This window comes from Gavia stellata, chromosome 12 (genome assembly GCF_030936135.1).
Source record: "Gavia stellata isolate bGavSte3 chromosome 12, bGavSte3.hap2, whole genome shotgun sequence".
Classification (NCBI taxonomy): Eukaryota; Metazoa; Chordata; class Aves; order Gaviiformes; family Gaviidae; genus Gavia; species Gavia stellata.
The window spans coordinates 19,184,449-19,212,187 of record NC_082605.1 but is presented as its reverse complement, the minus strand read 5'-3'; the positions used below and the strand labels follow the sequence as shown (position 1 = coordinate 19,212,187).

Sequence of the window (27,739 nt, the reverse complement as noted above, 5' to 3'; positions counted from 1 at the left end):
TGTTTGCTTGTACAGCTTCCCCCTCTCGCTCACTTGGGGGAAGCTGAATGCCAAACGACAGACCCAAAGAGGAAACGTTGGGTGCTTCCAAAACGTGCGGCTATGTCGTCGGCAACCCTGGACTTGCAGCCACGGGAAGGATGAGGAGATCCCGGGCAGCACCGTTGGGCTGCGGGGTGGTATAAACAATGGCACCGGATCTTTACCATAAAGAGTAGCGGGGAACTTGTATGAGCTATTCTGCTTCACAAAGCTGCTGCACAGAGGGATTCTGCAACACGGAGTGCTTGTTTGGGAAGGGTAACTAATGGGATTAGTACCACTTAGTCCCCATCTTATGCAATTCGTATCTTGCTAAGCACTTCCAAGCAGCGGCTCTCTCCCCGATTGCTGCATGGTTTCACCTTGCAGCGGTGGCAGGGGAGCCCCAGAGAGGCATACATCCCGTGGAGCTAGACCTGATATGAAACCCAGACACAAATAACATGGTGTTTTTCCTTCAGCAAAAAAATGCCCATGACGAGAAACAGCACCAGGGATTTCAAAAGACAAAGATTTTTTTCCTTGCTTTCTGTGATGTTTGTTACAGGACAAGACCACAGGATTCATTTATTTGTCTTTTTGCCACTGACTTTTCACATGGCTAATTAAATAAAAATTAATGGCTGTTGTCCTTTGAAATACTTATGAATCAAAACTAACGGTAGCACCAGGGGGGCCCTGTGAAGTGGCGCAAGGGATAATTTTGTCCATTTATTTATTAAGGGCTTGATCCTGCCACAGAACCTGTTATAGTTCTCTAAGTGCCTGTTCTGAATGCTATACTCCCATTTTTGTGAGTAATTCTTAACGTGACCCATATGCACAGAACCATGCACTAAAGCAGCAGGCAAGGTGGTGTAAATGTATGCTTATGCTTACAGATTTTTCTGTTTTGTTAAATAGAGAACACAACAAAGTTCCTATGCATAATCTACAGACTTAAAGCTATTTACTGGATGGTACACAAACAGAGACATATATACAGGAGGAGCTACTTGCCATCAACACAGGAAGGTCTGTTTCTTGTAGTCCCAGCCACTTTCCCAGGTAGACAGGAGCATTTTACTGTTTGTGATCTTTCCTCAATTCGATTCTTATTACAGCATCTGTGTGCTGCTATAACTTCACATGTTCCTCCTTCTGGCAAAAAAGAAAAAAGAAAAAAAAGAAAAAAAGAAAAAGAGAATATTGACACTCTGATTAGGAAGAGCAGCAGTGGCTAATCAAAGCACCCAGGCATGCTCCTGTCTCTGTTTCTGCACAGCTTCTATACAGGTGGGATTACAACATTATTTCTCCCGTTACGCGTGCTCCTGAATAAGCCAGGTGCTGCTACACTTCAGTTTTAATAGGAAAGTCAGATGAACATCCCTCTACAATAGGTATAGCTTGCCTGTCTTATGTTAGAAGCTTCTCTGACATCAGCAGGAGTTTTGGCCTAAAAATGACTGTGTCAAGGTCTGGGCCTGAAGAAATGTAGGTAACATACCACAGTAAATGTGCAACAACTGCTGGCTGGTTTTATGCTTGTAATATTGGAGGCCTCTTCCCCCAAATATTCTCTTGTACAAGGACGGGGTTAAGGGAATCCATGTAGAAATAAACTTTTTCTCCAAATATTTGATTCTATACCAGTACTCAGCCCTTAGGGAATGACAATCAGCCTCTGCAAATTACAGGATGGTCCAACCGCACTTCCCTCTGCTACCCCACTCACTAAATTGGCATTTTTAAGGGCAGAAAACATTCCCATTTTGTGCAAGACCACCAGGCTTAATTTGTCTTCTCCCTAATTGTTCTTTATGAACATTTGCAATAGTTTGATTAGGTGGAGAACACAAAGGAATGATAGACAGATAGATGGTGGCTTGAGGTTTATGAATACTTGGTGTTTATGGCATATGCTATGCACAGAAATGTAGCGTCACGTGTATGATTCCCATCCACCTTACCAGTGCAGTGCAAGGAGATAAGACACCACAGTGGGCTAACACACTGCCCAAGTAATTTCTTGATTCCTCAGTTCAGATTGCATTTAGGTCATAATCAGCAAGTATTTAATAGTGCCAGTCTGTTCTCCACAGATATTTGGCTACTTTATGAAATTGCGGCATAAATTTGGCAGGATTTGTTTAAACTTAGCACAAAACATCATGCACAGCCTACCAAAGAGCAGGATGTGTAAGAAGGTTTGCCAGGTTTGGTAGAAAAGCATTATTACTTTACGCCAGTATGAAACGCTAACTGTACGTTGCTTTTACTATAGCATAAAAAGCGTTATTCCTATCTTTGGCTTTCACTCTTCTTTTTGAAACAAGTTTGGGAGCTTTTGAACACTATAGCAACCATGCAGCCAGGGAGGAGTATAAGCAGTATGGAGATGCTGACCCACGTCTGGCTGTGAACAAGGGATTTTGGATGAGGTCTGGGAGTCCAGTGGCATCTCCCTGCGCAGGAGCAAGCCCTGTTACCCGGTGATTTTATGAATGTTGTATTTCTGTAGTGAAGCACTGGGGTAGATGGGCAGGGAGGAATCTCCCTTGACTATACGCTGTTAAGGTCATATGGTGGTGTGCCATAAGTTGTACCCGTGGTGTTAAGTGGTACAACAACTACAATGAACAGGGACTCCACAAAGTGTGGAAATGTTTTATAATATTAAGTTTTCAAACCACTGACCTTCCAGGGTGAGTGAGTGGATGAAAGCCTGTGAATGTCCATTAGGGTAAATGAGCTTAGGTTGTGTGGTCATGGGGTTAAGCACTGGTAAGTTTGCAAGCGTGAGACAAGACTAACTCTGCAGTAAATATTTAACTAATCTGGAGAGAAATGCTGCTTCATCTATTAGTTATTAGGTGCATTTGGCCTGCTGACACAAGCTTTTTGAAAGCCAATAGGTGCCACAGAAGAGAGATCCCAACAATTCAGAAAGCCATCATCTGACAAACGGTCTTTTAAGTGTCTCTTAGGAGTAAGAGGAATTGTGACAATCAACTCAGCCCCAAATGCTTGCATTTTTCTGTGAAGTAATTCTTCAGATAAACTCCCTGTTCCCCTATCCAAATTATATTGAAAGCAATGAAAAGATTCTCATTGGTTTAATTCATCTTATGGTCATGCCCTAAGAGAAGAAAGATTGTGATTTTATGGATTGCAACCTCAACAATAAAGATAATGTACGCAGTAACAAGCACTCTAATTTTAGAGTACATAGACTATGTGGTAAATATCTGTGAATAAGCTAAATGCTTAATTTTCTCTATTAATTTGCTGTATGAGTACTAATAACCACATGAGCTAGTCTTGCTTATTTGGTTATCTATTCAAAATAATGGGTTGTGGTGGATGAGCATTACAACACCTTTAATTGTTATGTGGAAGCTCAAGTTGCTGCAGCAATAAAGAATTTAACTCAAAGTGTATAGTTGTTTAGGAGTGGCAAAACATAATGAAACTATAAAAGCAATGAAAACCCACTTTTTTACCACTAGACAATTAAGTACATTAATTGGAACTTTTAGCTGCATGGACTATAACTGTAATGCAAATAATAATAACAACAACACTAAAAAGACCCTTCCCAGTGCTGACACAGCAGAAAAAAATTCATCTCACATGAAGAAAGTTATGCATGTTACACACCCGGTTTTCCTGGAAAACTTCTTATGTGGGATCAGATTTTTCCATTAAAGCATGTTTAGCCTACGAATGACTACTGGATAGCATTGCATGCAATGTGTTTTGCTGGAATATATTTTAGCAACCATGCATATGCATGTTAGACTTTTTAAAAGCCATACACGAAATGGGAAAAGATAGTGGTACCCAGACAAATACAAATGGACACAGTGAGACTAGGAAAAAACCTCGTTGGAAAAGCACACTTTTGATTACGTTTGTCACAGATATATATATACCACAAATACACTGGGTGGGGGGACACATTCAACTTAAATCTCTATTTCAGCTGTACAAATGAGGAAACAAGTTAGAGCAGGAAGAGGAACATGAATCAGTCTTCAGTTTCCACTGAAAAAAAATCAGCATGTTCATATGTCTATGTGAGGTATCTTTTTATTTTGTGATTTTTATTTTTTTTGTTTCCAACTTTCTTGGTTTTTTTTTGACGGGGACAGGAGGGAAAGCACCAAGAAATGCTGTAATACCAACATCTGAGGACTTCTGCTCCTGAACCACTGATTTTTTTCTCAGTGGTTCTTCTAGATTATGGGAAGACCTGGCGAGATGTTACGGTGCTGGGAGTCCTGAAAAAATGTGAATTATTGACCTGATGGGCTGTGACTGCAGCAAAAGTTTAAATCCTTGTCACAAAGAACAGAAATGTCTTTTTGTGGATGTTTATGGTCTACTGACCTAAGGTAGCTTCTGGCTTTGTTTCCACAATAACAGCCTCATCCAACTCATTCAAGTCAATAGGGGATTTGCCATTGATCTTAAAAGGAGAGGGAAGGGCCCTAAAACCCTCTAAGAAAATGTCTTCTGAATGTTTTGTTGACAGTTACATTTCATGAAGTGGCTGCTTTATCCACCTGGTAAGAAAAATAGCTTAGGTTTTTTTAATTCCCTCCTTCCCCAAGAAAATAAGAAAAAAGATTAGAAATGAAATAGGAACTTGCAAATCAGGAATAGCTTTGCTCTTTCTTCAAGAAGCTTCGGAGGTAAATGAAAATGTCCTAACATGACTTATATCCTCTTCACACCTAACATTAGCAGGACTTGATAGTAAGAACAGCTGACCCTTTCTGAGCGCTCAGTTCACAGGATGCCCTGAACTTTGCGTGAAGGAAATGTGATGCCTACCAAAGCAAGAGGGACAGATTTGGCTGCTGGGAAGGATTCTGGGCTGCTGAAGGTGGCAACTATCTGTGGCATTATGACTCTGCTCATATTTCCTAGCCTTTCAGAAGTCTATATACTGCATAGGCTTAACATATGAAACTGTAGAAATTATCCATCATTCTTACTGTAAAACAGGGACAACTGTTTGTTACTCCTGCAAGTGGTTTAATTCTAATTGGAGGACACTAAACTCCTGAAAACACATTCATTTTTATTTCTATTATAAAGCCACCTTGAGTTTACACACCGCAGAGTGAAATATTTTATCATAAATAAGAACCTACTGTGTGTGGCCATGATTTAAAATATCTAATCACCTATAGGGTCTGAATGAGTGCCTGGCAGAAGCCAAAAAGCCATCTTCTAGTCATCCCTGTTTTTTATATCTCTAGCTGAGAGGTAATAATAAAAGCATATTTTGCACTTCCAAATTATAACTCGCCTCTGTATTCTAGCCAGGCCTGAACTTATCAGTAAACAAACATAAGGCAAACAGCAGTACTGATTTGTGTTATACATTGTGGAAATCATTAACTATGACTCAGGTAGCAAAACTTATATGTTCTTTCTTTGACAGTGATGACAATTTAATAGTATTTGACTCTGCTGAGTTACATGGAGCATCCTGCAGCAATGAGAGAGGTTGTTTATCAAAATGATAAACATGTTTTCATTTCTTCCTTGGCTGCATGTATGTGATCAGAAGTCTAAGGCCATCAAGAATTCACTTATTCTGGCCACCAGGCAGACATTAAGCTATTCGGGACCATCTGTGCTTGAAATGAGTTCCACTTAATGGACCTTCCTAGGGCAGGTCAGTCATAATGAATGCATATGTGCATGAATGCATGAGCAAAGCACCGCTTCGGTGAGACTTCTTGGGTTGTTTGGCGGAGGCACAGACGGTTGATAGATAAGATATGCCTTTCTTTTTGGGGTCATACGCCCAGTGATTTTAGAATTCAGATCCTCTGTTACATTCGCTTCTATCTCATCGTCAATGCACCACACAACCTAATCCAGTTGAAGGTTGTTGTAAGACCTCGTTCATGTTACTCGCAAAAAGATAGTGATACCCAAACAACTTTATAGGCTTTGCTGGTCAAATTCTGCCCTCTCTTACACCATAAGCAACCCACCATAGGTATATGAGCGAAGGAAATCATATGGACCAATTCTATCAACATTTCCAGACAGTTCATTAGAACTATTACTGGTTTTATGAGCTCTGTTATTTATACAGCTTCAGCTAGACAGTCTCTGTTCCAGCGTTGTCATCCTGTTTGAGGTCATATACCCAGTGATGTTATTCTGATAAATGCTTAAGTATATGCAGACATTGCTAGACCTAAGGGATCAGAGAAAACTTTAAACAGAATGGAAGTTCTTTAGACTTCAAGCAAATGTTTAACAACACGACAGTAAAAATTCTTCAGACACTTGAAGACTTTCTGAAAAAGCGCCTACAGAAACTACCGGGTAAAAAAATTTGCACCCTTGCCACCTCATATCTTTATACAAACATCCTAGAGAAAGAAAAGGCAACCCTGTGATAACCATTTTTACATTTGCTAAGAAGAATTCAGATTTGGGGGCTGCAGTTTGAAGAGCTTGCAGTTTGAATAAGCTTTGGAAACTTCCCAGGTGTAATTAATACATTCATAAGCTTTAATCAAAATGTTTATGCCAGCTAATGTGCCAGAACTACAGACTGCACTGCGCTCAGGGGAAAATACTATACTTTACTTTACTTTAAGAAATAATAAGCCACTACTATGTTACTTACAAAATAACATTTTTGCTTCTGACAGGAATATGTAACAGAAGGAAAAACAAAGTCCCATGCTACTCCACAAGCCACTTCACAAGTAAACAAATAAAAGACTCCTCATAGTCACAGTGCAGTTGAACTCCAATTTTTGTTTTACATATAATCTGCTGACACTGTATCTGCTCCAGAAGGAAAAGGATCAAGCTTACAGGATGCATTTCTGCACATGGAGAGTGACAATGGCTGCAGAGCAATCAGACAGGGCTTAGCGTTTTCACTCAGTTTTATAAGGTCGAGGCTAACTGCACCTCAGCTGCCAGAGTGCCATCAGTTCCAACAAAGTTACAAAATAGTTGAATTTGCCCATGAACTTTAAGTAGCACAAAGGTACCATCAAAAAATGGACCCAAGTATAAAAAGTCAGCATTAAGCCATACTTAATTCTTTCCCATTATGATAACTGATACAAATAGATTCATGGGCTACTCATTATATATGGAGTTAGAGTAACCATGGGAATTTGTAATGCACTCCACATGCTCCGCAATCCTCCTGGTTATATACTGGATTTTTTTTGCCCAGTGGATCAGAATAGACTGCAGTGGTCTGTTTGCTAAATTTATATTTATATTTTCATTAATATTCAGTATTTTCATTGTTCATTATGTGGGATGTATATTATTTTTTAGTTTGGGAAGGCTCTATGCAACTGCAGCAACATAAGCGATTCCCGCTGTGGATCATTAAGTTTTAGGTTGAGATACTATTTTTTCGAATGTTGTTGCTATGAAAGGGTTCTGGAGACACAGGGTACCTCCTCTAAAGAAAATGCTATTTGTTTACAAAAGACCAGAACAAGTAGTTCCATGAGGAGTGTGGCTAGCGAAATTTGGTTTCCCGTGGATTTGCACCTTGTGGTTTGTTTCAAACTCCTATTGAGCTTCTTCCGATGTCTAGGTCAGTAAGTAAAAGAAGTACTCACGGAGGTCACGGCTCAGTCGGGAGCCCATGGGCCTCTTTCCTGGTGGGTGGTGCAATGTTCCCGTTCAGTTCCGGCCCCGATTTCTGTATCACTGATACAACGACCCTGTTTCTAGTAAGACCAGAACTGTATTGTTTTGGTTCGTGTTGATGGTTGGACTTGATGATCTTACAGGTCTTTTCCAAACTTAGTGACTCTGTGACCCATTGCACACGCGGTCAGAGTCTGGAGAAGAACTGCTGGGCAATGCACGTCAGCTACAGATGGAAATTAATTTCATACTAAGCCAGTTTGATAGATTCTGGAGCCAGAATTCAGTAGCTAAGAGAGGCAATGTGCATTCAGCACAGCCAGCTCTGGTTATTTACGGTACTATAAACTAATTTTCTAAGAGTAGTTTTGACAGAAAAGGCCTTTTCCATGAAATCAAACTTTTCCACAAAATTCCACAACAAAAGAATTTCTAGAGGAAAATAATATCTTTAAAATATTTTTTTTCATCAGAATGTTAATATTTCATTTGAATACTAACTCTTCTTTTTAATTTGTATTTTATTTCCCATTCAGTATAATAGGGGAAGCAGGGATATGCAGAGCTCTAATTAGCACATGGATTTGTAGTCTTTTACAATTTTCTACTACTGCTCTCTGCCACCAGCCACAGGAGGCTTTTTATCTGAGAGATTTACAGATTCTTATACTTAGACCCAGAATAGACTCTGATCCTCAAGAACTAGTTTATTCACAGAAATTAAAAATAAGTATTTTTTGTAAAGGAGAAATGGTACGGGTTCTACTCTTGAATTCACAAAGAAAACCCAGAGCACACTAGTGTATGATATGTGGGTGGATCTAGGGCAGGCTTATGGATTTCCATATCAAACCAATATACACACTAGAGAATAGGTCTTTCTACTAAAGAGCCTTGCAAATTGATCTCCTGAGAAATTTGCACAGGACCTTATTCTTATGCATATTTAAAAAAAAAATCTCTTAAAGATGAATCAAAGGAAAAATGGTATCCAGAAAAACAAGACAGTCTTCTGGCAGCTACTGCCTCTGGCACATTGCATCTCAAATGGCAGCGCAATAACCAGCATTGGCTGAAGTATGCAAGAGGACAACAGGGCAAGAGGGGCTGGAGAGGAATGCTGATGAGGAATTTCCTTCTAGCTGTTGCTGAGGCAGAGTTATGGGTAGTTTCAATTATGATTTTGCATGCACATGTACAGTATACACATACACAAAAACGACGGCGTTTATGAGAAAACCCCACCTATTGTGTGTGTACGTTGTCCCTGCTAGACAGCAGAGTGAGAGCCATCAGGTAGAGCTGCCTGCAGAAGGCCATACACATTCCCCATACGTTTGATTGCTTTTTTGTCACAGGGAGTATTGAAAGTGAGTTGTAATAGGTACTGTTAGCATTCCTGCATTGACGAACTACAAAAAGCAGACGTGTAACTCAGGAGGCAGCCAAGAATCCAATGTTCTCTTAGTGGGGGGATCTTCAGTCTTTTAATGAGTTTTTTACTTCAAAGGGAGACCAGCTTACAGCAACTTTGAGAAATGGAGGTTAGAAATTAGAAGTTTTGGTGGGATTTACAGCTCTGCAATGCCATTAAGAGATGTATATGAAGAGGCAGGACTTCAAGAATTCAGAAAGAGAATGCTATTTTTGAGAAATAACTTCCGTATCAAAAAGTAATAGGCATTATGACTGTAAATTTCATCGACTTTCAGTGAGATATGACACTCCTAAAGGTCTATATCACTTGTAAATGGGTTTTCTTGGTCTAAATGTTGTAGGCCTAGTAAGGCTGAGCATAAAATCTGGAAGTATCTTTAAAAAAATCTTGCCCTTAGTCACTTGCGTGGTTTGGAAAATTTAATATTTGATTTGTCAGAGAGGATAAAAAAAAAAAACAGTTTGGGCAAAATAGATGTAATATGCCTGCATTGAAGCAGTGCTCCTCCTATAACTTAAACTGCAGGCAGCAGTATAAAACTAGAGATTAAAAAGACTTACTATGCTATTCTGATCGTTGCTTTGCAGCTGCACAATTCTTCCCCAGAACAAATTTTCTAGGTAACAAAGCTGTGGAGAACTGAACATTTCTGCTGCTGAACAGAAACGAACATTTCCAAAAACAGCATCCCCAGTTCCTTGCCAGAGCACAGTGAAAATCCAGAGCGGAATTAGGCCTGAAAATGTCCTAACAACAAGATTTGGGTGAACCACAGAATATTGTTCTTGGGGCCTCAAAATGTTGTTCTTCTAACTGCTGCCAGCAAAAGGCATCCAAGGAATGGATGTTAAGTTAAATGGGTCTTAGAAAAGGCACACAATGGAAGAAAGATAGGATAACTCTCTTTTCAGATGGAATAATTAGGCTGATAAGAAATATGTGATTTAGGCACAGCTGCTGATGAGAAATGAATATAGAAGTGTGCATGAGAAGTAGTTACTAAGAAAGGATTTAGAAGTTATTCTATGTCAGCTATGCGAGCACTATTTGGTCCTGCCAGAGTCTTGCTCTTGCCCAACAGGCTTTCCCCAAGCACCTCGATGTTTCCAGACCTCTAAAACTGCCTAATCCTTTTATTAAATGCCTTTATCTTCGGCCTACTCTCCACACTAGGAAACTTTATTACTTTTCCCACCAACCTCAAAAGAGACCCAAAATTGCTTATTGCCCTCATAACATATCCTTTATTGCTTCATATGATACATGAAAAACTCTCACTTTTAGGATTTCTGTTAAATATTCATAAATAAACCTACTGATTACAAAGAAGATCAGCAATAACCAACTTTAAAATCCAGGCTTTCAGTTGAGACAAAATGATGGAAAAGCAGAACAATGCTGTTCTATACAGTTTGTCTTTTGAGATGATTGCTGCAGATAAATTCATCCCCAGATAATTTTATCCACTGAGGTGATTAGCCTATGGAGAGCCTATGATGTGTTTACTGAGCAGAGTAACGTAGTTTACGGTAATGCTCTTGTCATGCTTTATAAATGTGTGAGGTGGTTTTTATGAAGTAGTTAGATAAGGGGTGGTGAAAGTAATGTGAACCATAAAGAATGTACAGTGATGAAGAGCTAGGATTGCAGAGATACTACAGACAGACTGATATAGAGAATTATACCCAGAGCAGAAGCCGCATTAATCTTCCAAAGAATGGCAATAAATAAAATAACAAGGAGGAATGGGACTAAAAGAATTTGGCCAATGTATAAAATTGAGATGTTAGGGTGGGATCAAAATGAAGATGTTATGAATGGGATTCTCTTACAGATGAGTTGTCTTGCTATAGTGGCAGTAGCATTTTTGTCAATGGGGTTGACCACACGTTACAAAATCCGCAAAAAGGAAAACAAAGGACCATAAGTTACAGCATATGTAATGAAAATGTCACTGTACAGGTGCTGTGTGCCATGAGCAGCAGCAGTAAATTCTTTACTCCGCTGCAGCTAAGCAATGTCAAGCAACCATTTCTCAGTCATTTTTCAGTGGACAAGTGTGCACATTATCCCACCCCATATATTCCTAGAGTCATTCACACCATGACCATCAGCAGCTGGTCCTACATTTGAGTAGAAAATGACACCTTTGCCAGGAACTGACTCTGCAATGGTACAGAAGGACCGAGGATGGAACCAAAGGAACAGAAACAATCAGTTGTTTTTGCATGGAAAGCATTTTACATTGCATACATTATCCATAGCAGAAGAACCTGGTAGTCTCCAGCCTAAGGAATATATAGCACACTCATTACTGAACTTTATTTAGCTTCAAGCACAGTCAAATACTTCAGTAAATGTTACAGACTGGATATGTGAACAGCAATACTTTAATTTCAGACTAGTATAGGGTGGTTATAAATTAACGAGTTCAAAACATTCTCTCTCGAAACAATCTATTTCATCCAGACCTAAGCATGATTAAGCTGTTTTACTACTGGTCAGGACCAAACTATGTCTGAGGAAGAGGGAGGGAAGCAGAGGATGATGTGGGATTCAGATCTTACTGTTCTCAAAATTTAACTCTTCATTGTGGCCACTTCCATGGGAAGCCTTAGTGGAAGGGTAGTTGCCTCCTCTGCACCAAAATTTTAAGGGAGAGGACAATGGCAATATTTTATTTCATGATAACTTTTGGTTCCTCCTATTTTCTTCTTTTTGTTTTGTTTAGGTGACATTCATCTCAAACAAAGCAAGTCTGACTGATTTTCTCTTTTTCCAAACTACTTTAAACATTCCCAAGACCTCCTTTCCCCTACATTTTCCCACAGTCACTATCCTGAGCTGCATTTTTTTGCATGAGTCTCCATGTTTTGATGTCTCTCTCCTCTCTGTTCCTGTTGATGAGCAATATTTTATTTCCTGTCACCTTGATTTGCTCTGTCTTTCCGCTCCAGCTCTCAGCATACAATTCTAACCATGATTTATTCTGGTTCTCCTCTCTCTTTTTACCTTTTTTGTAACTGCATTGAATGTTTTTCTCTTTGACAATTTCTTTCTCGTCTCTCTTGAAGCTCCTGGTGAACAACACAATGCAGTACTACCTCCTAATAATTGATCATCTGGCTCCTGTTCAGATTTGTACTGCTTCTTTGAATACATGTGCAATTCAGTTCACTCTGTTCCTGTATAATATGAATAAAAAGGGCTGCATACTTGAGAGGGAATACATGAAGTCTAGTGAGCAAATAATTTCCTACTTTGAAAGCAATGTGTGATACATTACGGCACTGGCTTGAAATTCATATTAATTTATTTTTTATTAGTTAAACAGTAGCAGTGTGCCGGGAGCTCTGTAGTTAGCAGAACCAAAGAGGCCAGGCAGAAAATGCATTTATTTTCTCTTTCCTGTTTACCCTTGGTAATGATCAGTATTCATCCAAATACTATCCCTGAGAATTTGGAATAGGCTTTTTTTAATTAAAGTTGCTTTTTAAACAGATTTTTTTTTTTTTCAATTGACACTTCATTGGCAAACATCAATAAATTTCAATTCAAGATAAAATCCCTATGTCTCAGGTGGGGTTACATTTCATGTAACTCAACTACTTCAGCTAATGATTTCCAGTTTCTTTCCTATATAGTACTACAGACAATAAATGTTATGGTGTACTCATACCCTCATCAGAAAGGGGAAAATATCTTGAAAGCTGAACTCCAGACAGAGAAGGAAACTGGAAATTACTTGAACTATGTCTTTTATGATCGTGAAGCAGCCATTTTACATTAAAAAAAAAATTCAACTTTTAGTCCAAAATAAACCAAACAATATATTTCGAGGCAATCACGCAAAAAAAAAAAGTATGCATGTGTCCTTATGCATGTACTGCAACTTCCTAAGGAAAAGCAGCTAGTCTAATGCGCTGCAGATGCTGTGCCAACTGCCGCACTACACGCAAAATGGGTCCCCTTCCCTCAATTCTTCTTAGACTTGTCCTGATGTGTGTCCAGCTTTGCCTGCTTTCGAGCTAGTTGGAAAAGCATCTTTAATTCAACCCCAAATGTTTTGCTTCAGATAGCTACGGTTTAACAGAGTTCATGTGCATCCAGGGTGTGCAGCTCCTGATGAGCCCCACCAGAGAAACTACCCTAATGCTCTGAACCCTCAGTTCAGGTACCTGAATTTCCAGTCTTGAAAGTTTGGGATAATGTTGAATATAAACTGGGCTCTCATTACAAATAAAAAAACGAGAAATGTCTGCAAACTAGAAATAGGCCATCTCTGCCAACTCTTTCTAATAGGCTGTTGGAAATTAGAAGCAGAAGAGGTCATCTTGCCCAGTCCTTTCCCAGTATCAAAATGTTTCCCTCCGCACGCTCATAAGGATCTTGCTCAATTTATTTTCACATTATTTAAGCAATTGGGCTTCTACTGGTGCAACAGGGGATCCTTTGAAGAAACTATTCTAGCATTTAATGTGATCTACCATTGGGCTGAAAAGCAAAAAAATGTTCTGTGTTTTCTTTTGCTCAGTTTTCCTCATTAACCCTAATTGTAATGCTATGACCAACTGAACACAACTATTCCCTATTCTATGTTTACAGATGTCAGATATGTTTTGGATGGTCATCACATCCCCCATCATCATTATCACCACTTAGTCAAGCTGTGCATTTGCTGCTTCTCTTCATCTTTCTTCATAAGCCTGCCTCCATCACCTTAATTATGTCTACAGCCTTTCTCTGCATCATTGACATCACTGGTACTGATGTTTTTAAGATTCCACTATGTAACAATAACATTATTATTAACAGTGATAAAAATTCTGTGCTCTTAAGTTGATGAGTATTATTATCTCCATTTAAGAGAGGAAATCTGCCCTATTTTCCCAACCCAGCATTTATCTCTAGTCTGCTCTTCAGTACTGTTAACTAACACATAGACAACCAACACAAGTTAATCAAGTTTCAATAATATTTGAGCATCAGTGTATAAACTACCAGATACACAGGCATTTATCTATTACTGCTTAGGCACGTAGGCACTATGGAGATAGACAAGGAGTGAAAAACAAGGGATAGATAGAAACAGAGACAGATGCTATGTAACAGAAAATCCAGCCAACAGCCTGAGAGTGGAAGAGGAATGCCATATCTAATTGAAATGGCGCTCTGTGCTTTCCAGCAGTGTTCTCAACAAGGAAAGAGACTATTACCTCCTGCTCTTTGAGAAAATGCCATCACTTTCCTATTTTTTTTCATCCTCACTGTAGCAGCTAGCAATTTTGCAGCATTAATACTTGAATACTTCTTTTCCCTAGATATATTAGTTCACATTTTTCTAGTTCCACTCACATTATTTCCTGGGCCTTCAAATTTTTCTGGTCCTTTTTCTTATGAGTCTTGGACTTCAGTGACATCTGTCATAACACATATTTTAATATCACTGTTCAATGGGCAGAGGCCCTGTTTCCTCTGAGCCACAAACTGGATAGAGCAGTCCTCAAATATTTATTTTAAAACTTGAAAGATGAAAGCGATTTTTTGCCTAACAGAAAACTAAACCAGCACTTGCAATACCTCTGTGGCCCAAAATAGAGCAAGTGGAACAGAGTTTTAAGCCCAACCTGCTAAGATATCCCGCACTGCAAAGATGTGGGTTTCCCTCTTTTTCCAAAGGGAGTCTTCTCCGTACCACTATCAAACTGCACACTAACAAAGAGGGAATTTAACCCTGCAGCCAGGGAAACTACTGGCTTTCCACTGAACAAACAAAAATGTAATATCAGAAATACCTTTAAGGCAGGCTTGGTTGACAAACAGGTGTTCTCTCTGTAAGACAGTTTTCTTATTGATCTGTGCTAACATCTTGCAGAAGTGAACAATCTCATTGCCATGTCAAAGGCTAACCATCTGTGAACAAGTAATGCAGCCAGAAAATCCATGTTGCTACAATAATAGCTTTAGGACGTGGGTCTTATTTCAATCACCACAAAAAGAAATCCACAGAAAACATCTAAAAAATTCTTTTTCTGATAAATTAGTGTATCTAGAAAAATACTTCTGCTTACAAAAATTTCATCTAAATAAATTACAATAATTTACACACCCTATCAAGCAGGTAAGCTACTGAAATAATTGGAAAGTTCATTTATTCCATTTCCTCCTTTGCTATTGCAATCACCTTCGCACAGTCTCAGGCATCGTAGCCCTCCTCTTATTTAAAAAGCATAATTCTCTCTGTGGGACAAATCACCTCTTCAATATCTGAATATATATGTTAATACTTTCAGGATCAGACACTTCTTTTCACATCAATAAACAATGTTCAGCCATACTGGAACTGGAATTTTAGACTTGAAGACCATTCTGAGGGATTGCTATGCAAGCACAGGATCAGACTGAGAGGCAGACTAGTGAATTAATGGAAGAGAAATCTAATGGCAGGACTTTCTCAGACCAGGAGATAGTCTTGTGAGAAATTTTCTAGCTCAGTGAGATAGCACTAGGTCCTAAATAATTGTCACGTCAGAAGATGCTGAGGCTGCTGGACACAGGTTTTGAGGGAGGGTTTTAATAATATGACTGCTCCCTTAAAAACATGAACCAGGAGCTTCCTTGTATCAAGGTAATGAATTATTATTATTATTAGCCTTTGAGAAGTTACCAGACCTTGTCCAGTATATATCTAAGTGTTGCATGTATAATTTTATCATTGAAAAATCTAAGGTTCTGGCTAGATCTGGAAGGCTTAAACTTTTTCCTCCTCCTCACTGGTTATGCTCGGGGAACAGCCTCACAGAGTACCACCAGTGTGGTATCCAGAAACAACTGTGGTTCCCATCCTCCTGATGATGACCTGCAGGGAGCAAAGATAAGTCCATGGTCTCTTCCACCCAGGCAAGATTGGTAAGAGCACTTGAGCACAGATGTTGCATTAGCACAGTTGAATACTAAGATGTTTGGCATAATTAGCAACTACTGAAGTGCAAATTTCTGCACCTTCCCATTTACATCTAAGATAATGGTGTCAGTGCAGAGGGCATGGAGCAGAAAGCACATTGGCTTGTAACATTTGAGCTCCTGAGCTCCTGGTCCTGAGCTGCAGCAGAGACAGAGTCACGGGAGGAATCCTTAACCCCAAGACTTTTCAGCTCAGTGCACAGCAGAAGAGAAAGCTGAGCTGGGAAGAGGCACAATGGGTCACAGCTGCCCCAAATTTCCCATTCTCCTTTCCTGTTTTCATTGCAGCAATCAAAAGTCTATCATCCCCAGCCAATGTAGGCAAGCTATCTGTGAGATCTATTCAATTTGTGCATAAAAATTGCACTGATTGCTGCTTTCCAAAAGGATCAAATCTCCTGGGCATTTGTGGTCTCCTCCCCACCATCACTATTTTCTTGACTTGTTTCAGCTGAAAATTTGCACGATCTTGAAGAATTGATTCCTATTCTTTTTAAACTAGGTTGGATAAAGAAAGTATTGTAGAGACTAACAATAGAAAAAACTACTGCAGAGAGCTACAACAGAAAATAGAAAATATGGCGCTGTCAGTAAGTCAGCAAAGTCATGGTTCTCTCTTCTTGGGCACTTTCAACCCAAAACCTCAAAATCAACCAATTGGCACTTCTTGATGTATATTTGCATACTTGTTTACTTTTCAAAGTAATTAGCTTTTAAAGTATTACCAGGGAGCTGAACAAATGTACCGTATAGTTCCAAAAACAATACAAGAGAAACTGTTTGCATTTGAATGAATTTACTTTGCTGGTACCATGCATGTATCAGCTGAGTGAACACTTAATGTTGAACATTAATTATACAAACAAAAGAAATGGCACAAAGCTGTTGTCTCTGTTAGTTTTCTTTCAAGATTAATCCTTGCTTACGTTAGAGGTTTTGTGTCCTAAATAAATTACTAACTGTGACTGCTTTAAAAGGGATGATATTTAAGATGATTGAAAATATGCAGTGATCACTGCCCTAGACAAACAAGCTCTCAGCTGTTGATGCTCACTCACTGACCCTCACTCAGTAAGAAATTTTTTTTATCATGCTGTGACTTTCATCAGATGGTCATCAGCATGATGGACTGATGATAGCTCTGCTCCCTTCTGGCCAGTTATTTAACATATGGGCTTTCCAGTCAACTGCTCTTGATTTTATGGCTTTGTTTCTGATCCTCAAGAGAGAGAAAGCACTCAGGCATCAGAACAAAGAAAAAAGAAAAGTGTAAAACTGCACTGAGATTTCTTGAAGAAATACAGGTTTAGTTAAAGTGAATGTTTAAGCTAAACTCCCCAGATACTTTTGGCTGTTGATTAAAAAAAAAAGAGAGAGAGAGAAAAAGAGAGAGAGAGAAGTCATTTTGGCAAAAGATGATGGCAACCGTCTTTGCAAAAGATGCAAGATTGCAAAAGTCAATGGCAAAAGATGAAATCAAATCTCCTGTTTCAGTCAAATTCCCTTGGGTAAGAATGCAACAGTGTCCTAAGAAAACTGCAGGCACTTCACAAAGTAGCAGACGCCACCTCATCAAGACTATTTTCTGAGAAGTATCATCCACTGCTCTTCATACCAGTCCCATAAGATAGCAAGGTCTAGTTACTGGCTGCCACCCTGCAGATTTTTCAAAGCCTTCCGTAGAATTAGGCTTCACTAACCTGGTTATCAAGCCATGACATCCATCACAGCCTCACTCATTGCTTCCTGATAGCAGCTGGCTTTGGTGTGTGCAACAGGAAACACAAACTTTGAAGAGTTTAATCAGATTGTAAAATTAATTGCCAGATGATTCAGGAACATTTGCAGTCACAAAAGAGCCAACCTGTCTACCCAGTTTCCTACCATAAAACCAAACCAGATACCACTCACGCTCTTCTATATGCTGTAAGAATTGAAATGAAGAAAAACAAAATAGAAGTAGCCTATTTCCACTAGGCAAAGAAGGTTGCAGTGTGAATGTTCCTCATGGAACATTATGGAATGTTCTCTCATGGAAGATGCTCAAATACTATGATGATGAATGCCAATATAAGCCATTAGAAAAGAGACAGAATTCTCACTTGGATAATTGCATTGCACTTAAGTTCATGCTGCAGATGTATATACTCATCTTTTCACTCCTGGAACTGCATTCATGTTGGCTGTGTGTCATCACATCCCACCCCAGAGAAGACTGCACTGTAGCATGATTCACAATAATGTTCTGTATTTCTTACTCCTTTGCATGAGGTAGAATGTTTTTTATGAAGGTTACCTGGCAAATGGACCTAACATATCCTGATGTGATTTCTCTTAAATTAATGCAGTTATATAAAGAAAATGTTTTCTCTCTTATTTGTAGAGGTCTGAGATTTTAGTATGGAAGCCACGACTAAAGAAGTGTAAAAATAAGGACTTAATATTCATTCAAAATTCACAAAGAAAAAATATAAGCTGCAAGAAACTACATACATATCTTCAAGGGAAGGTACATAATTCCGTGTTTAAAAAACTTTTGAACATACTTTTAGTCTCTCAGGAACAATGAATGGCAGTTATAAGGGCAGCTGCTACACATGACAGTCCTCTGAACAGCTGATCTGACATATAACAGCGATTCTGCAGCTCTCAGCCTCCATACAATGTTAGCACTTAACTCCTATGAGCAAGACAGTTCTCCACTGACCCTGCTAGCTCAAAGAATAACTAAATCAAGTTTTTCCACAGTAGCTGCTGATTTTGGGTGTCTACTTAGAGATGTGCTAACAGACCTGAGTGCTAGAAAATGTTAAAGATAAATGCGCTGAAAACCAGGCACCTTTCAGAAACTTCAATTTTGGCCACAAAACAGAGTCCTCCAAAATCGCTTGCTATTCTGGAAGGTGTTTGCCTTAGGTCTGACTTTATTCATAATGAAGCCAATAAACATTTGTTAACAGAACTCATTAAAATAACAATATAAAGTGAATAGAAGAGGACAAAAAAAGTAAAGCGCAACTCATTGATGCAATCCCCAAAGCCCCATATGAGATGAGGTTTGCCCAACTGTAAAAAGTAAATATTAAATCGGCGGTGACTAATATCTGTTAAGAACAAAATTTGAATGTTTCTAACCAAAATAAGAGTGACTTTCTGGAAAAGACTACTATTAGGAGTGCTGAACAAGAGGTGTGGTTTGAAATGATGTGTAATCAGGGTACTGCTAAATGTCAGGGAAATATGAATTTTCACTGTGCCTTCCAGTTCCAAATCCAGGAGTTATGACAGAATACGCAGTTGAAGGTTCAAACAAATAAGAGAGACTTTCTCACACAAGGCACATGAATTGAAAGTTTTCCATGAGGTCACGAAGTGGTTAAACAAGCAAACGGGAGAAAACTCTTTTAAGGGTTACTAAATATAATTCCTGAATCACAAACTACCAAAAACTGGGAAGGTCTAGGGGGAAATTATCCCCATTTGTTTATCACTCCTGTACTCTGCCTTGGCATGTGCTGCGACTGCTACTGGAGACAAGATACTGGATTCCTGGCCTGACGCACTATGGTTGTTTTTAAATTCCTGGAGATGGTCCCGATGTCCCAGAGGTCATTCTTCTAGTCATCTGAAAATAGTAACCCACTGCAAAGTATCACCAAGTTATTTAGGACATGTCTTCCTAACATAAATCATATATTGGGAATTTCATATCCCTTTGCAGGTATTGCATTTCCATTATTTCTGTTCTTACCCAGAGCCAATCTCCTTCCCGCTTCCATCTATCGGCTGTATTCTCTTCGTACTCAAACCACATCAGTTTTGACGTGCTCTCTCAAAGGAAGACTTGTGCTACGAAATGCCATCAGAAGTACACACTCAAAATTTTATTTATTTCATTCATCATCTGACAGCCTGCCTTGCAGAGCCCTGTCCAGAGTCATGCTACAGGACAGAACAATGAAGGAAATGTCAAAGGTGTCATACGTGCTCCCCAATTCTTTGATTTCTGCTGCTAGCCACGCCTTCTCCAAAACTTCTTTGTGCTTAGGCTTCAAGCTAAGGATGAATCTCCCATGCATCTGAGAAATTCTTAGAGTGTTCCAGGCTCACTACTAAATGGCTCTTAAACATGTACAAGCCTGGAACATAAATTCTGCCAAAACAGATCAGAACAATTGTCCATCATCTGTTCTGCACTCGTTCTGACAGATGAAACACAAAGGGCTTCCAAGGAACATTAAAGAATCCCATAAATGGGACAATTACAATACAGCCTGCTTACACACTTATATTCTGGGGAATAAGAGCTCCTATTCCTTTGGAAGCATTTTTAATCCTAGACAAATTCATGATGTTCAAATGATCCAGCAAAATACCCATATTATTTTATGTCCCTTATACTAGCGGTACACTATGCATTTCACATACGTTACAAGCTGTATTAATAAATATTTTAAAGCTGTTTCCCTACATCAGTTTCATAAATTTCTTGAGTGTCTGCACTCATTCGTTAAGAGAGCTACTATTCTGTGTTCCATTTCATGCCTCTCACGCGTTTTTCTCTACTGTATGTGGTCACTGACACATCAATTTTTGCTCATATAAAGCTATTTCCTTGTCTCTCAAACCTATTATGTGGCTCCTCTTTTAGTTTTCACTGGTGCTTTGGATTTGATGGTAGATGTGGGGATGTGAATCCATCAGTACACACATCTTAAATTCTCATAATAACATTCAAGAATTCAGTATTCAATCCAGTACTTCCCACCCCTTTTTTATCCTAGTGTGCTGAAGCAAGCATTCCAGCGGTGACTAGTTTGGGCACACCTATTTCACTTGGACACTGTTTTTTCCAATAACCAATGCTTTCATAATAAATCATCCTCTGCAGTTTCACCAGATGGGTGATTTTTCCCTCACCATTACAAAAGCAGTAGGTGGCCCCAGATGACTCACTCCTGGGACTACTCTAGCTCTGCTTTCTAATAATTTTTGGCCTCTTTCTCTATTTTCTTCCTATCCTCTTGGGCTTGAACTCCTGTTACGCTATTCTGCGGTCTCTGCCAGCCCCTAGAAACAATTCACACGTTCCCCTGGGTGCTCTTGTCTCTCTGCAGTTTACATCTTGACAACATCACCTTCCCTAGTTCTTCACTTACATGATCCTTCACGGATCCATTATTCATTTTCAGAGCACAATGTTGCTAACCACATCACACATTGGGTCATGTTAACTATAGTGCACAGTGAGCAGATATTCTGCTCAGGAGATGAATCAGGTCTTTGAATTGAGTAGTTAGGATTTAATTAGAGCCCAGTACTGTCAGGGACATCCACAATGACTAGCTTTAGCCCAGACATGATTGTTTAAGTAGCACTTTAAATGCCCATCTCTCTCCATTGAATATAAAGGCAGAATAATGCCCCAAGGCTAAAATTAGCCTTTGTGATTTTCCTCCTGTGTACACATTTCTGTTTTATTTTTCCTACTTTTATCAACACTGAAAATCATCTGCCCTTTTAATACCCATTCATCTAGTTTTCTTAGTCCCTGTGAAACTCTTTGTCATGTTCTCCATCACCCAAGACTGTCAACTGTATCAGTCTAAGTCTCTCCATGTGCTTCATAAAAAAAAAAATTGTGCCATGTTTTTCCAGACTTGCCAGCTCATTGCCCAAACATTTAGTAAATCTAATTTATGGTAAACATCTCTTAGTGCTAATTAATTAACATCAAAAATAAGATATAACAGTAACAAATATTTCTGTGTACCCCTGGAAATACTTGAAAGTAGCGTTAGCACATTAAAGGCATTACTGAAGATAATGCCATTATTTGCACATACACACTCCCACACATACACACAGTGTTATATGAGCACTATTTCTCTTTACACTGTCTTGGCTACCCAAACGTAAGGAGGTCTTAGTTTTAAGACTGGTCTGAACGCAGTGTGAAAGGATTTCATATTACAGCACGGAGCACAGACCACACGCACATTTTAGCAGTGGTTGTGCATGTCAGCCTGTAAAAACTCTGGAAGTGCATGCATGGGATGGGCAATTGTGCACATCAGCATCCATCCAGGTCTGCAACCGTCAGCGCTGAGCATGCCTGACTGTGGTCTGTGTGCAGATATAAAGAGTTTTCCATGTTATCCCATAGGGCCTATTACTGAAAATCTGTGTTCATTACGGATGAGCAGTACATTTTTCTATATTTTTTCAGAGCATTAAAATATGTTCCATAACATATTTTTAGCTCAGTTCATTAAATACATGCACAAAAATGCTCATATATCCAAAATTCCACTAGGCTACTCTTACAGTATTGCTAAGCAATATTAAACACTGTGTACTGCATATTTTGTGTTTTACTATTACTGCCTTGAGCTTCACAAACTTAATTGCCAGAATGACAATATTTCAGACAGAGTTGTGAATTGAGGCCGTTGTTGGAAGGCTATGTATTACATCTGAAGTGGTGGAGAGCAGATATTTGACATCAGGGGGTTTGTGTGGAAGTGTTAGAATTTTATTCATGGAAAGCCAATTCTGCTGAATACCATCCATGCCTACAAGGTATTGTATGTCATCAAGGGATATGTCAAGGTCTTTCTACCACACTGCTTGATTCTTGATGCCAACCATCAAAGAGTAATTGGAAAAAAGGCAAAACACTATCACCCTGTATATGGCTTTTAAAACATACTTTAGACTGTGGATAAGAGATGTTGATTCCCTTTCCCAAATACGGTAACAGGTTAATGCCCTTATGCTTGGCCTTTTCACAAACTAGCTCCTGCCCACTTTGATTTTTCCTTTGATTGCAGCAGGTCACACACACATCAGTTTAACTGAACAGCAACGCTGATAAATATCTGTAGCACTCAACTCAGTTTCAACAGTCTCAAACTAGGTGTTGCATATGGAGTGAGGAGGTATTTCTTCATTCCTATACCTACTATTATCAAAATAATTACTGGGTGTCTAAACATAATTCACAGGTAAAACACAAGAGAAAAGCTGTCTCTTTGATAATACAGTAGAAGCAATAGCAATAATTAACTAATCAGATGGTAATAACATACAGAAGAAGTGGAATAGAGAAAGAAAAGAAGCTGAAGTTCAGATTCAGTAGCATCAGGAATTTGAAGAAAATAGACATTTCCATGTCTGGCTCAGCTCTCACTCTGAATTTCCCCAGCTATTCTGAGCATACGTAGCAGAATCCACTGAAGTACCTTTCTAAGATGCTTCTCAGGAATTAATGTAGCTGCAAAGAAACCTGACTCATTAAGACAGCTTATAGTGCTAAAGTTGACAGGAGATTTGGTCCCTGTATGCCACACAAAATCTCAAGGCAAAATCCTGGTCCCGCTGAGGAAATTGGCAAATGTGGACAGGACTTCACTCTATCTGCTTAATTATTTAAACCCAAAACTGCCTTATTTATGGAATGTGGACTGCACGAAATTCATCTGCCTTCATTTAACTGTGCAGCCTTTTTCCAGCCTCTGGTGAAGGATTCCAACCTCTAAAAGCAAGAGAGTAAGTGGAATTTGAAAGTTCATTTTGTGGAATTGTTCCTTTCTCCCCTTTTCTGGGCTGTAAATGATTCAATTTCCAGGACATCATCAATAAGTCTCTGAAGTTTATCCACCGCACTCCCAGGAATCCAGGTCTTTCCTTAGTTAATTTTGTCACACAGAATTATCTTTCCATACGTGCTAACTTCCAAGATTGGATGGGTTTATTGTTTTCTTTTTATAGCAAAATAGTTCAAGGAAGAGAAAGAAAGGATGGAATAAAACGTTCAAAAGAACATGCAACACCAGATCAACATGTCCGGTGGTTGAAGGTGAAGGGATCCAGCCAAAAAAACCTACTCTAATAACGGCAGTGTTGCATCCCCTCACTGCTTCTAAAGCAACCCGCAAAATGATGTGAATCAGTGTTTCCTGAAAACTTCAGCAAACCCATAGTATTCTTATGACCTTTGCAGAAGCTTCCCTTTTAATATCAAGAGTCAACTCCAATACAAAATATAAATTGAATTATGCCCTGATAGTTTTTGCTTGAGTAAAATAGACAATGAGGCTTTGCTCTTAGTTACATTAATATTTGATCTGGAGTAAATTTGGTGCCCACTCTAACTATAAGCAAGGGTAAAATGAATAAATCAATGCTATAGTGCCATTAAGATTAAGGGATGCCTCCTCCCACAACTTGTGGATCCCTTTTACGTGATCGATTTCTACTCACCATCAGTAAAATGTTATACAGGAACAACAGAAACAGAACCACGGTTGATTTGATTTCAAAAGTATAAAGTATTCTCCAAACTTATGGAAATGGTTATGGGAATAAATACATTACTGTTTTCATTGAAGTATTATAAAACTTTTTTCTCCCTTTTTCATTATATTGTCAACATACTAATGTGTAGTAAGTACAGTGGTTTCTTGTCAGCATAAACCAGTAAGATTTCCACATAAATTAGTCTTTTAAACATCTTTGTGTCCTAGTATGATGCCAAACTGTGAGCTTACATGGTTGCATATGTCATATTTATTTGTATAGAATGTATTTCAAGTGACTAACTAGAACAATATTAGTAATACAAATATAGCAAATTCTCAAGCTGCTGAGAAAGCCATTGTATCACAGGGCAAATCTACTGAGTAACTAATGAAGTGAATTTTGCCCTATTTCTTCCATCTGCAGACCCTTTTGTCTCTCAGTATTTACTAGGTGACAACGCAAGTTGGCATCTTGTTATTGAAGGAAGTTTTGAATTAGCCATGACAATAATACCACTGAGATCCAATAACTAATGAGTCATGTCACAGCTGGAACAAGGTAAAAATGAGGAGTTAACCAGGCAGCAATCAGCTCAGTCCCTGACAAGGTACATGTTCTCAGAAAAGGCATTTTAGGTGTTCAGATGACCACTTAATATGCCTTGATGTTTGCTTTCCAGTCCTCCAGTTTTACTATGGAACAGCTTAAACGTTACAGACAATTACGTACAAAACATGGTCAAAGAGTGTCCTAATTGTGTCCATACAGCATCCAAACTCCTTCACAACTTTCTTCAACAGCCCTTAAAAACCGCTCTGAAATATGGGTGAAAATAATGAACACTATTTGTATATCATAACATTTGCTTTTTCAACTCTGCTGAAAATATTGCAGAAAATTGAAATACTTCCAAACAGAACATGGTTTTCCTAAGAAAATTCATAGGCATCAGGTACAAAATATTGAAACCACTTGGTCCTGCATGACATATTTATGTATTTGGACAAAATTATACAACCATAATTCCCAAAGCTTTTTGAGTAACACATCATGAACAACTAGGAAACTTTCTCATTAGACCCCTAACATCTAATTTTCATTACAAATAATGTTATGTAATCATCTAGTTTTGACGTTGTAGAATCGTACTCGTCCCTAAATGAAGAGCTCCATCACATCTCTAATGGCTACAAGCGGTAATCTTTGCTAGGGACGAGCATTTTTGGCGGTGCGTATCCCACACTAACCTAGCACTAACTGCTTTATGAACAACTGTATCACCCCTTCCTAGTGATCTACTGTGGCCATCATAGTGCCAAGTTACTCCCTGCTATATGCTTAAATTTATTGTATTTTCTTAAAGGAATGGTTGTTTGGCTGGCTGAAGACAGTTTTCTATCTGGATGAGTTAATAAAGTAACAGTGCATCGATTTATTTGAGAAAGGTTATTGCCACAGCAAGAATGACTGGAAGTTACTTGGCAGCTTATTTTATTTTGGAAAGAAAGCTGAGTTTCAGAAAAGACTTGATTCTTGCATTCCTGCACTTAGCTTGTATAGCTGAGATTTTCTCTTTTTTACTACAAGAGTTGGGCAGTAATGCAAAATGCTAAAAAAGTGAATGTTTTTTCAGTTGGTTTCACTGCTTTCGAGCTCAAGCAAATGACTATTAAAGCTCATTTAGAACATGTCCAAAAAATAGTCTTTATTATAGTAAAGTCATAATTATATCTTAACTAGATAAACAAGAACCTTGATAATGGCTTCTATTGGGCTTGCCCCATTTATTATTTTCAGTCCAGATAAAAAGCCCTGTCTCATTAAAGGTGACTGATGCCCTGCATCACCTGGAAGGTTTCCTACAAACTTCAAACCTCCCTGCAGGACCTCCTCCTGCCTGGGCTAGGACCCTCTTTTAGCTCTCAGTGGGTCCCAGCATGAGCGAGCTGCTTCCTTAACCCCATAAACTCCCTTATGAGTAGCTTCTGAAATGGTCCAGGGGTGCAAGGCACGTTGCCTCTTCCTCAAAATGCAAAGTTTAATTTTCAATGGCAGCACGCACTCAACTAATACAATCCCATCCCCAGGAACTTAATGAGATTATGTAATTTCACTAATCAGATATTTTAGATACATCAACATAATTTGCTTGGTGTCAGTCACTGTAGAGCCTATTCACCAAATAATTCACCAGATAAACTCAGAATGAGCCCTTTTGTTTGTGGGGTTTTTTTTTTCAGATGAGCACAACATTTAGTCATCATTCTTCCCATCACAGGTGGCAATCCCATTTTCTTAGTGACTATACCTCTTATTATTTATCTGCTGCTTTCTTGCTGTTCCTTTAATTCTTTTTTAATCTTTGCACTATCCTGCAATTGTTCCTGAATAGTGATGTTTCCTAAAGTCTTTGTCCCTTGAAAAGCCAGATAATGCAGCCAGTAGATGCTATAAATGCAAAATAAAATACTTAACCACATAACCATTTGAGAAATACCAGCTCTGCTAAAGCTGAGGAAACCCATTTCAAGTCACCGAATAGTAATTGTTATTACGACTTTCATGCAACAGTAGGCTGCATTATGTTTGTTCAAAAGTCAGGCAACAGAAGATAATAAAAGGGTCATCAATTAATGCTAAATGATATAATCTATTTTCACATATAAAATCAAAGATTGACTGTAACTTCACTCGTACAATCTTCTTTGAAAAAAGCAAATAAAGGAGAATGAGAGAAATGTTATGTATTAACTTTGAAGCAGGGCATATTCTATACTTAAGCAGAGATTATAATGCCGTTTAAGGATGTATTTGCACATACTCAGAGTGAATCTCTCCAAAATCTGTGTACATGTGTATAAACACATACTCATTTTTAAACATATATATGCATAAAGGTTCAGCTAGCTTAGAATTTAAAATTCAATTGTATTTTCCCCAGGAGTCCCTGACTATCTTGAAAGATATGTGCAGTTAGCAGATAGCTTGAGGTACATTCGAACAACTGCTCTGCCTTCACCTGCTGTTATTATCAAAAAACAAGAGGAAACTGAGTGATGTCTTCTACTCTCCATCTAAAAACACCACAGGCACTAGTAAGTGTTTTAAACCATCTTTGCTTGAATAACTTTCTTAATGTCATCTGGCGTATTCTGACATTTACTAGCTATTTGCAAGTTAGGTAAAAAATTGAATATACAGATCATTTTCTACAATAAAGTACCACATTTTGGTGATAATCCTGGTTCACCCAATGAATACTAACTTCACGTACATCCAGATAGCAGAAATTATGATCTATTATGTTAATTAACTTTATGAGAGTTAATAACTCATTGGATTATTTTT

General features: G+C 38.6%; 1 protein-coding gene across 1 annotated transcript in view; it reads right to left on the bottom strand.

The window, feature by feature from the left end:
* TAFA1 (TAFA chemokine like family member 1) overlaps positions 1–27,739 on the bottom strand; it is a 227,168-nt gene that overhangs the window by 45,851 nt on the left and 153,578 nt on the right. The window contains exon 2 of the mRNA XM_059823360.1: positions 1,042–1,182. Within this exon, the coding sequence (XP_059679343.1) occupies positions 1,042–1,182 (141 nt within the window). The remainder of the gene's footprint in view (positions 1–1,041; positions 1,183–27,739) is intronic.